Raw genomic sequence first — 13,780 nt, 5'->3', positions numbered from 1 at the left:
GGCTCTTTTCAGCTGGCTGCCAACCCTTTAGTACTGTAAGAACATTTCTTAAGGTATGGTACTAAGGTGGATAAAATAAAGAAAAATAAGAAAGAAAAGGGTACTTCCCTCCCCCCTCCTTTTCGTTTTATACCTAGACTAAAGAAAGAGGAAGGAAAGCAAATGGTTAGAAAGTTGAAATAGGCTGGGAAGTAGCAGTTGGTAAAATATGCAGGATAATTAATTCATTAGGTTGAAAGTGCCTGTGGATCAAGAAATAGTAAGATTAGGAATGTTAGGGGAGTGTCTCAGGGTGCCACATATAGCTTGGCAATGACAAATGACCTTTTACTTGGTTTGAATCTACCTATAGATTAGGTTAAAGCTTGTGGTAATATGTAAAAGTCTTTGTATATATTTAGGCTATAAGGATTTATTGATTTAAGCTCATCTTTATGATTTACTTCTAAATCTCGATATTTCATTATACTGTTCTTAGTCTCTAAAAACTTACAGATGGGAGTTGTTTTTTTGCTAAATCTACAGAAATACAGGTCATTCTGGGAGTCAGAATTATATTAATATTATTTGTGAAATTATAAGCTGTTGCTCTACTATTATCTTTTACTGTCACTAGTCATTCATATGTGTCAAAAATGAAACACCATATATTGCAGTGGATGCAGTGTACTTTTAGTTCATTAGTGATCACTCTTAGTCTGTGGCTTTCCAAACTGATTTAATGATGCACAGATCGGAAGTAAAATATATACATAGAAAGAGAAAGAGTGTGTGTGTCTCACTATTGTCCAAAGTATGAGCTCATTTTATTGACCTTTTTGTAAACTAGATGCTATCTGATGCAGCACCTGGAAAACTGAGAATTGTCCATGGAGATGTGTTGACATTTAAGATAGAAAGGGCTTTTCCAGAAATTCTTAAAAGACCATGGGAGGATGGTAAGTGATTTGGGGTTGGTTTTCTTATTCTTTTTTATGATTATTTATATTACAAATATTTATATGTTACGAATGTTATTATATATTTATATTAAATATTATCAGAATAGAATTAAATAGGTGGCACACATTGTATTTTTTTCTGCTTTCCTACTTTTTCCCAAATAATAAATCTAATTCTTTTTCTTTTTTTTAATAATAAATTTATTTTTTATTGGTGTTCAATTTGCCAACATACAGAATAACACCCAGCACTCATCCCGTCAAGTGCCCCCCTCAGTGCCCGCCACCCAGTCACCCCTACCCCCCGCCCTCCTCCCCTTCCACCACCCCTAGTTCGTTTCCCAGAGTTAGGAGTTTTCCATGTTCTGTCTCCCTTTCTGCTATTTCCTACCCATTTCTTCTCCCTTCCCTTCTATTCCCTTTCACTATTATTTATATTCCCCAAATGAATGAGACCATATAATGTCTGTCCTTTTCCGATTGACTTCTTTTACTCAGCGTAATACCCTCCAGTTCCATCCACGTTGAAGCAAATGATGGGTATTTCTCATTTCTAATGGCTGAGTAATATTCCATTGTATACATAAACCACATCTTCTTTATCCATTCATCTTTCGATGGACACCGAGGCTCCTTCCACAGTTTGGCTATCGTGGACATTGCTGCTAGAAACATCGGGGTGCAGGTATCCCGGCGTTTCACTGCATCTGTATCTTTGGGGTAAATTCCCAGCAGTGCAATTGCTGGGTCGTAGGGCAGGTCTATTTTTAACTCTTTGAGGAACCTCTGCACAGTTTTCCAGAGTGGCTGCACCAGTTCACATTCCCACCAACAGTGCAGGAGGGTTCCCTTTTCTCCTCATCCTTGCCAGCATTTGTGGTTTCCTGCCTTGTTAATTTTCCCCATTCTCACTGGTGTGAGGTGGTATCTCATTGTGGTTTTGATTTGTATTTCCCTGATGGCAAGTGATGCAGAGCATTTTCTCATGTGCTTGTTGGCCATGTCTATGTCTTCCTCTGTGAGATTTCTGTTCATGTCTTTTGCCCATTTCATGATTGGATTGTTTGTTTCTTTGCTGTTGAGTTTAGTAAGTTCTTTATAGATCTTGGAAACTAGCCCTTTATCTGATATGTCATTTGCAAATATCTTCTCCCATTCTGTAGGTTGTCTTTTAGTTTTGTTGACTGTATCCTTTGCTGTGCAAAAGCTTCTTATCTTGGTGAAGTCCCAATAGTTTATTTTTGCTTTTGTTTCTTTTGCCATCGTGGATGTATCTTGCAAGAAGTTGCTGTGGCCGAGTTCAAAATCAATGCCCAGAAGTCAGTGGCATTTCTATACACTAACAATGAGACTGAAGAAAGAGAAATTAAGGAGTCAATCCCATTTACAATTGCACCCAAAAGCATAAGATACCTAGGAATAAACCTAACCAAAGAGGTAAAGGACCTATACCCTAAAAACTATAAAACACTTCTGAAAGAAATTGAGGAAGACACAAAGAGATGGAAAAATATTCCATGCTCATGGATTGGCAGAATTAATATTGTGAAAATGTCAGTGTTACCCAGGGCAATTTACATGTTTAATGCAATCCCTATCAAAATACCATGGACTTTCTTCAGAGAGTTAGAACAAATTATTTTAAGATTTGTGTGGAATCAGAAAAGACCCCGAATAGCCAGGGGAATTTTAAAAAAGAAAACCATAGCTGGGGGCATCACAATGCCAGATTTCAGGTTGTACTACAAAGCTTTCCAGTGTGGTACTGGCACAAAAACAGACACATAGATCAATGGAACAGAATAGAGAATCCAGAAGTGGACCCTCAACTTTATGGTCAACTAATATTCGATAAAGGAGGAAAGACTATCCACTGGAAGAAAGACAGTCTCTTCAATAAATGGTGCTGGGAAAATTGGACAGCCACATGCAGAAGAATGAAACTAGACCACTCTCTTTCACCATACACAAAGATAAACTCAAAATGGATGAAAGATCTAAATGTGAGACAAGATTCCATCAAAATCCTAATTCCTTTTTCTTAATTCTAACTTGTCTCATGTTTTTCCAAGTGTTTAGAATTTTCTTCAAATAAACTTGCTATTTTTAAGTCCATGTAAGGATGGGATAAACTATGAGGTGTTACTTTTTCCAAATGGTGAAAAAAGAAATGTATTAGTAAACCAGACCCCACCTAATTTTCACTATCTCAGATTCAGTGACCAGCCAAGGCATTCTTCATTTATAGGCAGTTTATTGGGTACTATTACATGTCAGCTCCTTGGAATACATAGATAAATGGGGTGTATTACTTGCCTATGAAACCCCTCAGAACAATGGAGGTGCTACTGCTGCATCTCCATCTAACTGCTTCATGTCTCTTGCCTCTCCATAGCCAGACTTCTTCAGAGCGGTTGGTACTGCTTGTTTCTGCCTTCCAAATGTATTCTCTCCTTAGCACACTGCCTCCAGATTTCCAGCTCTGTCCCAGGCATGCTGGAGTCACAGTGACCTCCTGAATTCCTCCCTCAAACCGTCTCTGACTGAGCTCTCAGGCATTTATTTGGCTATTACCTGCTCTCTTCCAAAAGTGTCTCTGCTCCTGTCCCAAGTTCTCCTATTCTTCCTTTTACAATGGGTGAGCTTTCTCTAGCTATTCTTTGCTGGTGGTTATTTTTCCACCAGCCTCTTAGATGTTGTTTCTAAGACTTTTCCTTTTTGAGCATCTTCTCTTGTGCTAAAGATTGGCTTGAAGGACTCTGCTCCTGTAGTTTTGCTATATATTGCAAACTCTTCCATCTTTATACACAGTCTGTATCCCATTCCTGGGCATCTGACCCTCTGACAGCTTCATCTGGATGCCCCATAGACTTTGACCACATCATGTCCAGATAAAATTGGCTTTTCCCTCAAACCAAGCGTTTGTCATATTTTTCCTAAGCCAAAAAACCTGAGGACTTTGAACACTAATAATGTTAGAATTGTTTTTCTTAATAATTCAGAGCTGATTGTGAGTAAACATTGCTCTTGAAGAGTAAATGGACTGAAAAATATTTATCCTTATCTTTTCATATATTTTTGTTTGATACTATTAGTATCCAGTTTGATTTAATTCTTAACTAAAATTGAATTCAGAATTCATTGATAAAATCATAACAAGTTGGTTTTTTTTTTCTCCTGCTAACCAGATCCTCCAAATGTACATATTATTGGAAATCTGCCTTTTAGTGTATCAACTCCGCTGATTATCAAGTGGCTTGAAAATGTCTCTTGTAGAGATGGACCTTTTGTTTACGGCAGAACCCGGATGACACTGACTTTTCAAAAGGAAGTGGCAGAGGTACGTTTTAACTTTTTTTGGCTATTTTATCACATGATGAAATTCCAAAACAAAATAATCCTGCATTTTTGTCACAGACTATGTTTTCTTTTTCTTTTTATTTTTTATTATTTTTTTTTCTTTTTCTTTTTAAAAAGATTTTATTTATTCATTCATGAGAGACACAGGCAGAGGGAGAAGCAGGCACCCCACAAGGAGCCTGATGCAGGACTCAATCCTGGGACTCCAGGATCACGCCCTAAGCCAAAGGCAGATGCTCAACCACTGAGCCACCCAGGCATCCCAGACTATGTTTTCTAAGTTAATACTCCCATTACATGCACAAACCAACAGCTGAAGAGGCATAACTGCTGTAAGCTCTCCATGGAGAATATGAATGATGTGCCACCAGCCGAGAAGGCAGTGTAGTCCATTCAGGGACTCACTAGGGCCATAGAACACATTAGAAGCAGACGAAACCTGTAGGATATTGGTGATATAGTAATATATAAAGATTGGCATGTGATATGTTAAAATTGATATATTGAAGTGAATAAGATGATAGTTAAAGAATGTGATAATCAATTTGGAGAAAGGGAAGGGGGTGGTGTCTTATTCTGCAGTACACAGACTTTCACTTAATCCCTTCCTTCAGCTATGCCTGCATTCCCATGGCAAGAGTGTTCCAGGTTCACTTGAGAAAATAATCCTGCAAAGGGCAATTTGTGAGCTGCAGAGGTTTAATGAGGGGATCTGCAGACTGCAAGTGTATATGACAAATACAGAAGAGTATATGACATATTTGTGTGCCTATTAAGAACACCTGAATCCCCACCACTCAAGTCAATAGTTATATTCCCAACATCTTTGACACCCCCGTATATGCTTCATTGTGATCGTACCTAGTATGCTACTAGGGTAATCAGTACTGTGAATCCAAGACTTCTTATTTCCTGCTTAGTTTATCTCATAGATAAACTGTATCTGTATAATTAATATACTTTAGTTTTCTTCATTTTTGAACTTATGCAAATGTATTCATACAGCATGTATTCTTTTTATCCTGATTTACTCATGCTGCTTATAGCTGTAGTTTGTGTAGCCAGATATGATCCACTCTTTGATTAACTCATAATTTTCCTGTCCATTGTCCTGTTTTGGACCCTAAATTAGTTTCAGTGTTTGTTATTACAAACAAAACTGTGATGAAGATTCTTCTATTTATGTCAGCTGGAGCATGCTGCATGTTCCAGCTTTACCTAGAATATATATATATATATATATATATATATATATATATATATATCTATCTAGGAGTGGCAGTGCTGGATCATAAGTTCTGCAAATCTACACTTTTGCTAGGTAATGCTAAATTATTCTCCGAAGTCATTATGCCTACTTATAGTCCCACAAAATTTGTATAAGTTCATTTTGTTCCATATCCTTGTCAGTACTTGGAATTGCCAGAATTGTACATTTTTGTTCATCAGAGCTGAATGGTGTGTCATTGCAGTTTTGTCTTTTGCTGAGTTTTTAAAAAATCAAATTGAGCACCATTTTGCATCTTTCTTGGCCTTTTGGATAACTTATGTTTTGTGAAGTGCTTGCCCTTTGTCCACTTTTCTGTTGGATCTCTTGTCTTTTTCTCATTGATTTGGAGAGTTCTAACATACTTTCCATACTAGTCTTTTATTAGTTCAATGTATTGCAAATTTCTTCTACTCTTTGGCATGTTACTGTCTTTACAGTGTCTTTTGAAGAACAGGTGTTTTTTTTTTTTTTTTTTTTTAGAACAGGTGTTTTTAATTGTAAATTGGTGGTTATTGCTTTTTGTGTCTTTTTGAAGAACTTTTATATCCTGATATCATGAAGATATCCTTCTGTGTTATCTTCTAGAAGCTCTGTTGTTTTACCCTTCACATTTACGTCTATAATCCACTTGGAATTGATTTTTGTGTGTGGTTGAAAAAAGAAGCCAGTTTCACTTTTTTTTTAAGATTTTATTTATTAAAAAAAAAAAAAGATTTTATTTATTTATTTGAGAGAGAGACAGATGGAGACAGAGCATGAGCAGTGGTGGAGGGGCAGAGGGAAAAGGAGAACCAGACTCTATCGAGCAGGGAGCCTGACACGGGGCTCAGTCCCAAACCTGGAGATAATGACCATAGCCAAAGGCAGATGCTTAACCCCCAAGGTGCCCCAGTTTTACTGTTTTTAATATATGATCCCAATGAACCTAGCACCAGTTATTGAAGTCTTTTTCACTGACCTCTATCAACATGTCTGATACAGTGCCTTTACCTATAAACATTGGTCTGATGGAGACATCAAGAAGAAAGACTGAAATCTAGGAAACGGAAGCCCCGGTATGGAAGATAGAGCAGGGCATCTTCAGAAGAATGTTCAGTTCACATCAGAGCAGCAAGAATTTAGTAAAAAACCTATCATGTTTGCATATACTGAAAGAATAGTTACGTAAGTTGGGGAGAGTGTAGGATTGAATTAGTGATAAGCGAAGAGAAAATTAAATACAGTAGGGGTTGAAGGAAATAAAGTATATCATAATTAGAGACACAAAAATATTATTGGAAAATCTGTGATTATTTATTTTGGAAACCTAAGGAAAAAAAGAAGGACCTGTATAAAAATAGTCACAGTTTACTGAGAGTCTCAAAAGATCACTGAGATAAATCAAGACAAATAGAGCCCTGAAAAAAAAATTAAAGAGTGTTATAAAAATGCAATTACGTTTTTTCAAATGAAATGTAGTGAAGCTCCAGGGATCATTTGAAGAGTGGACCAGCAACGATGGTTAGGAAATTTTGAAAAAGAAGAGTGGTGAGAGTAGACTAGCCTATAAGATGTTAAAATGTATTGTAAAGCTCTAATATTTGAAGCACTGTGGGTCGTTATGAGACAGAGAGATGGCTACGTTAGAAGGTCCAGAATCAGGCAATTTTGTTTGATAATGATCAGATCATATATCAGCAGAAAAAAAAAGAAAAAAAGTATTATTTAGCAAATGTTTGGATATTTGGTTAACTCCTAAGAAACAATTTAATAATTCACCATACATAAAAATCCTAGTTACTAGAGTCTGCCAGACACAGTCTCGGGCACCAGCTCTGCTTCTGCTGCTGTCTCTATGGCCCATTACAAAACTGCCAACTTGAAGCACAAGCAGTTTTGGAGATACTTGATAAGTTGGACTGACCAAGGTATTGGTAGCCTTATATGAAGAACCAGGGAAACCTAATAATACTTTGGATTTTTTTAAAGCATCATTTAGGAGCTTCTAACCCAGAAAATCCAGAAATAGAGCTGCTTTGCCTAGAATAAGCAGAAATGAAAGAGAACTATGAAGCTATTGTAGAAGAAAATAAAAATCTGAACACAAAGCTTACTTAGTATGAACCACCTCAGGAGGGGAAGCATGCTGAATAGGATTCTTCTCAGTTGAAAAGACACTGAAAGAGTGATTTTGTGTGACTTTCATAGTTTGTATAATATAGAATCTTTTATGAACAGATGCTGTACAATTCTCTTGATATATTGAATTTACCTGTATCACCCTTTAACTATTATAAGCACATATACTTAGAAGCACCAATAATAACTCAATATAATAAAAATTCCAGTTACTGTGTCTTCAAATTCATTGCTCTTTTCTGAAGTGTCTAACTTGTTAATTATACTCAATTTATTTTTCATTTCAGTTATTGTATTTTTATTTCTAGAAGTTCCATTTGGGTTTTATATTTTCCCTTACCTCATTATGCTCATGCTTTCCTTGGCATCTTTGTGCATATGTATGATATTTATAGTAGCTGTTTTAGGGTCTTTGACTATTAATTTCACTACCTCTGTTATTTCTGTTCTGTTTTACTGTTTGCTTCTTGCTCCCCCCTTTCTGTGGGTCCTATTTTTCTGCTTCTTTGCAAGACTGGTAATTTTTGACAAGATACTAGATATTGTGAGGTTTTGTTTTAGTCTTGTCGAGGGCTGGATCGTGGATTGGATTGAATGGTAGGTTTTGCTCTGGCACATACGTAAGTCACTTGCAAATTGGTTTGAAGCTTTCTTTTAAGTTTTGTTATGACAGGTCTTTGGCAGCCTTTAATCTGGGGCTAATTAAGTCCCAATACTAAGTCATAACCTTTCTGAGGAATCCAGTGTCCTGTGTATTTCAAGAGCTCCTTACTTGCCTATTAGGGAATGCAAACTATTTCTTGCCCTGTGTGAGCTCCATTTTGTCCTACTTTCTGATGCTACTTTCTCCAGCCTTCCAGCCTGCCAGCCTCATGTACTAACAGATCAATACTCGGTAAAAGACTTGAAGGATGCTTCTGCATATCTCAGGAGCTTCCTCTCACTGTTTCCCTCCCATTCCCCCTTTTCTCTCTCTGTTTCCATATCCAGTAGTCTGCCTCACAAATTCTGGCTGCCTTGGTCTCCCAGAGCTCTGGCCTATGGCTTCTCACATCAAGGAGACCTCTGGGCTCTGTTTATACTCCTGCCTCTGCTGCATGGAGTATGGCTTTCAGGCTGTAAGCTAGACAATCATAAGGCTCACCTTGTTTATTTGCCTGTGTGATAATGATAATATTAGCTGTTACTTACGGAATGCCTATTGAAAGCCACTTTACATATTTTTCTTATTTAAGCCTCAAAGCCACCTAATGAAATCTATTTTTAATTGACATTGAGACACAGTGTTACGTTAGTTTCAGGTGTACAACATAGTGATTCAACAACTATGTTATGCTATGTTCACCCCAAGTCTAACTATTATCTGTTGGCATACAACTCTATTACAGTACTACTGTCTATATTTCCTGTGCTATACCTTTCATCCTTGTGACTTACTAACTTTTGATCAAAAAGAATGCTGAGGGGTGCCTGGGTAGCTCAGTTGGTTAAGCATCTGACTCTTGATTTCAACTCAAGTCATGATTTCAGAGTTGTGAGATCCAGCTCCATGTTGGTGTCTGCACTGGGCATGGAACCTTCTTAAGATTCTTGTTCTCCCTTTCCTTCTGCCCTTCACCCCCCACCCTCTCCCTCTCCTTTCCTCTCTCCCCTTCCCTCCCTTAAAAAGATAATGAAGCTTGGAGATTTTAATGATCAATTTTGTGCATCTTTTCAAAGAACCAGCTCTTGGTTTCATTGATCATTTCTAGTGTTTAATTAGTATTTGTTTCATTTATTTCTGCTCTTTATTCCTTCCTTCTACTAATTTTGGGCTTTGTTCTTCTTTTTCTGGCTCCTTTAAGTGTAAGGTAGATGTTTGAGATTTTTCTTATTTCTTGAGGTAGTCCTGTTTCTCTATAAGCTTTCTTAGAACTGCTTTCGCTGCATCCCAGAGATTTTGGAATGTTGTATTTCCATTTTCATTTGTCTAAAGGTTTTTTGTTTTTTGTTTTTAAATTTTCTCTTTGCTTTCTTTATTGACCTATTGATTGTTTAGCAGTATGTTTTTTAGCTTCCACAGGTTTGCCTTTTTTCCAGGTTTTTTTTTTTTTTTTTAAGATTTTATTTATTTATTTGAGAGTGCTCTAGCACAAGCAGGGGTGGGGAGGGTAGGGGCAGAGGGAGAGAAAGTCTTAAGCAGACTCCTCCCTGAGCATGGAGCCCAATGTGGGCCTTGATCTCATGACCCTGAGATCTTGACCTGAGCCAAAATTGAGAGTCAGATGCTTAACTGACTGAGTTGTCCAAGTACCCCTCTGAAAGTTTTGGGTTTTTTTTTTTTTTATTATTGTAATAGATTTTTTTTGGTCTAGTATCATTGTGGTTGGAAACTACTTGATAGGATTTCAGTCTTAAATTTATTGAGACTTGTTTTGTGGATCAACAAGTGATCTGTCTTGGAGAATATTCCATGTTCACTTGAAAAGAATGTATATTCTGTTTTATATAGAATATTCTATGTATATCTGTTAAGTCCATTTGGTCTAATGTATCATTCAGAGCCACTGTTTCCTTATTAATTTTCGTCTGGATGAAATATCAATTGATCTAAGAGAGGTATTAAAGTCCCCTACTATTACTGTATTACTCTTTGTGTCTGTTAGTATTTACTCTATATATTTATATATTTAGGTTGGGTGCATAGATATTTACAATTGTTCAACCCTGTTGGAATGGATCCCTTTATTACTAATGCCCTTCTTTGTATTTCCTTAGTCTTTTTTTAAAGTCTATTTTATCCAATAATAAGTATTGCTACCTTTTTTCTTTCACTGTCATTTGCATGGAATATCTTCTATCCCTTCAATTTAAGTCTGATTGTGTCTTTTCTGTCTCTTGTAGGCAACATATAAATGGGTCTTATTTTTCTGTTTGTCACCCTGTATCTTTTGATTGGAGAATTTAGTCCATTCACATTTAAAGTAATTATTGATAGGTATGTGCATATTTTGATTTTATTAATTGTTTTCTGGTTTGTTTCTAGTTCTCTGTTTCTTCTCTTGCCCTCTTCCCTTCTGATTTGATGACTTTCTTCAGTACTGATCTTTTATTCCTTTCTCTTAATTTTTTATGAATCTATTATTTGGTTTGTGGTTATGAAGAGGTTGATATATATATAATAACCTATGTATGTAATCACCTCCTTAAGTTGATGGTTGCTTAAATTCGAAGATATTCTAAAAGCATTACTATTTTATCCCCCTGCCTATGTTTTATGTATTTGAGGTCATATTGTATATCTTTTTATGTTGTGTATTCCTAATTATTGTAGATAGAGTTGATTTGACTACTTTTGTCTTAATCTTCATACTAGCTTTATAAGGGATTGATCTACTACCTTTAATGTATAATATTTGGTTTTGCCAGTGAAATTTTGAAATTTTTTCTTTTTTGATTTTCTTCTAGTTATGATATTTTCTTTTTTGCTTAATTGAGAAATTCCTTATCTCACTTTTAATTTTGAATGATAATCTTTCTTGCTGGGTAGAGTATTTTCTTTCAGTGCTTTGAATATATCATGTCTTCTGGCCTTCAAATTTTCTGCTGAAAAATCAGCTCTTATGAATGTTTCCTCATGTATAACTAGTTGCTTTTCTCCTGCTGCTTTTAAGATTCTCTCTTTGTCTTTAATTTTTGAGATTTTAATAATTAATGTATTTCCATATGGACCTCTTTGGGTTATCTTGTTCAGGAGAATCTGTGCTTCCTGGACCTGGATATCTGTTTTCTTTCCCCAATTAGGTAATTTTTTCGGTTGTTATTTCCTAAAATTAAGTTTTCTGCCTCCTCTTTTTGTGTTATCATATCATAAAGGATATGAATGTTAGTATGCTTGATGTTGTCCATGTGGTCCCTTAACTTATGCTCATTTTTTTCATTCTTTTTTCTTTTTTGCTGTTTAACTTGAATGATTTCCACTGCCCTATCCTCCAGATCACTGATCTGTTCTTTTGCATCCTTTGATCAGCTGTTGATTCCCTCTCTTGTGTTTTTCATTTCTGTTATTATATTCTTCAGCTCTGATTTTATTCTTTTTTATATTTTTTATCTCTGTTGAAATCTCGGCTGTGTTCATCTACTCCTCTCCCAAGTTTGGTGAGCATCTTTATAACCATTACTTTGAATTCTTTAATAGGTATATTGCTTATCTCTTTTTCACTTAGTTCTTTTCCGAGGTTTTGTCTTGTTCATTTGTTTAGAACCTATTCCTGTGTCTGCTTATTTTGTCTGACTCCCTGTATTTGTTTCTATATATATATGATAGGTTAGGTCAGCAGTGATTTCTGGCATTGAAGGTAGTGGCATTGTGTGGAATGTGTGCTGTGGGGCCTAGAAATGTGGTCACCAGTACCAGGTACTTTAGGGATGTCCCCCGTGTTGGCTCTATGCACCCTTGTATGACTGGGCCATGACTTCAGTAGGTGGACTGGTGGGCAGGGGTGTCCCCTCCTTACTTCCCTAGCAGGAGTTGCTTTTAGGGTCAAGAGTGTCCACCAAGGGTATCTGCCAGGGATGCAGGATAGGAGCCAAGGAATGCCTACCAGGAAGGCGAGTTTGACAAGGCAGGTCTGCAGGGGAACACTGGTGTAGAACAGGCACCGCTAGCTAGGTGTATGGGTAGTGTCAGACTGGTGCCCACCAGTATCAGATTTATTTAGGCTGACAGAGAGCAAGAAGAATATGCCTGTCAGCATTTCCATTCTTGGATAAAGTTCTTATAGAACCCTGCCCCTTTGGCATGCTCCCTAAAATTAGTTAGTAAACTCCTTTATTTAGGGCCCAGGTACTTTTCAAACTGCTGCCTCTCTGGTAGAGTGAGCAAGTAAGATTGTGTGTGGTTCCTTTAAGCATGGAGTCTGTTTCCTTTAGCCCTCCAATTCTCTTGAAGTTAAGCCTAGCTGATTTTCAAAAACAAGTTATGAGAGTTTATCTTTCTGTGAAGATCCCCAGGGTGGGAGATGCCTAGTGTGGGACTGTAACCTCTCACTTTTCAGGAAGGACATTTTTACCTGTGATATCCCTCCCACTTTTGGGTCTCAGTTCCAGGGTTTGGTTCCTGACCTGACCACGTCTCTATCCCATTTTCCCTTCTTGATGTGGTTTTGTCTTTATCCTTATAGTTGTCTAAGAGCTGTTCTGTGAGTCTTCAGGTCATTCTTAGGGAGAGTTGCTTTAAATAGAGCTGTAGCTGTTGTGTGTGCATGAGAGGAAGTGAGCTCAGGATCCTCCTATTTGGCCATATTCTCACCTTCTGCCTGTCTGAAGAGATTTTCGGTTGTCACAACTAGGAGATGCTCTTGGTGTTAAGTGGATAGAAGTTAGGGATGCTGGTAAACATCCTTCAGTATGCAAGATAGGCTCCCACAATAGAAAATTACCCCACGTTTACTACCCCAAAATGTCTGTAATGCCAAGGATAGGAAACTTTTATTAGAGTATTATCCATAAAATCTTTTTCTTAGCAGTCTTAGAATTTTCTGTCAAAAATGTAGGACTCTTTTGTGTTTGTTAGGAACCCTAAGGCATTACCACTTTCCAAAGGTCAGTGTCTTTTACTGCTCATGAATCTGTTAACTCTCTTCTGTATGTTTGAGTTGAGCCCATTTTAATAGTTTTCTTTGTTGTTTTCTCAGCCTTTTGATTTGTCCTTGTACTTTTATTTTCTCAGATAACATGATTATTATGGTATTCTGTTCTTGAGTAACACAATTGAGATGCAAAACACCATGTACTTGAATTCTTTTGGGGAAAAATGCAGTGGAACAGAGGCTTAAGAGATGGAGTAATATTTTTAGTGACTCAGAATGTCAGTTGTGGTTGTTAATAATAGTGTTGCTTCAGCTCCACCATATGCAATTATTTTTCTTTAACCATAAAAAGTGTTGATTTTAGTTAAATTTTAGTATGAATATTGAGAAAGTTTATATTCGGTCTATAATTTCTGGAATGCTTTAGAAGCATGGTTAACACTTGTCCTCTGACCAGTTTTCATAATTTCTGGAGTGCTTTAGAAGCATGGTTAACACTCGTCCTCTAACCAGTTTTCACA

General features: G+C 36.8%; 1 protein-coding gene and 1 pseudogene across 1 annotated transcript in view; both read left to right on the top strand.

The window, feature by feature from the left end:
* The window catches only part of TFB1M (transcription factor B1, mitochondrial), a 70,784-nt gene that overhangs the window by 19,624 nt on the left and 37,380 nt on the right, over positions 1-13,780 (top strand). Inside the window, exons 3-4 of the mRNA XM_077897960.1 lie at positions 830-938; positions 4,130-4,281. Coding sequence (XP_077754086.1) covers positions 830-938; positions 4,130-4,281 — 261 coding nt within the window. The remainder of the gene's footprint in view (positions 1-829; positions 939-4,129; positions 4,282-13,780) is intronic.
* LOC144284392 (c-Myc-binding protein pseudogene) lies at positions 7,406-7,704 on the top strand (annotated as a pseudogene).

This window comes from Canis aureus, chromosome 1 (genome assembly GCF_053574225.1).
Source record: "Canis aureus isolate CA01 chromosome 1, VMU_Caureus_v.1.0, whole genome shotgun sequence".
In the NCBI taxonomy this organism is placed as follows: Eukaryota; Metazoa; Chordata; class Mammalia; order Carnivora; family Canidae; genus Canis; species Canis aureus.
This window is presented reverse-complemented; position numbering and strand designations above follow the sequence as displayed.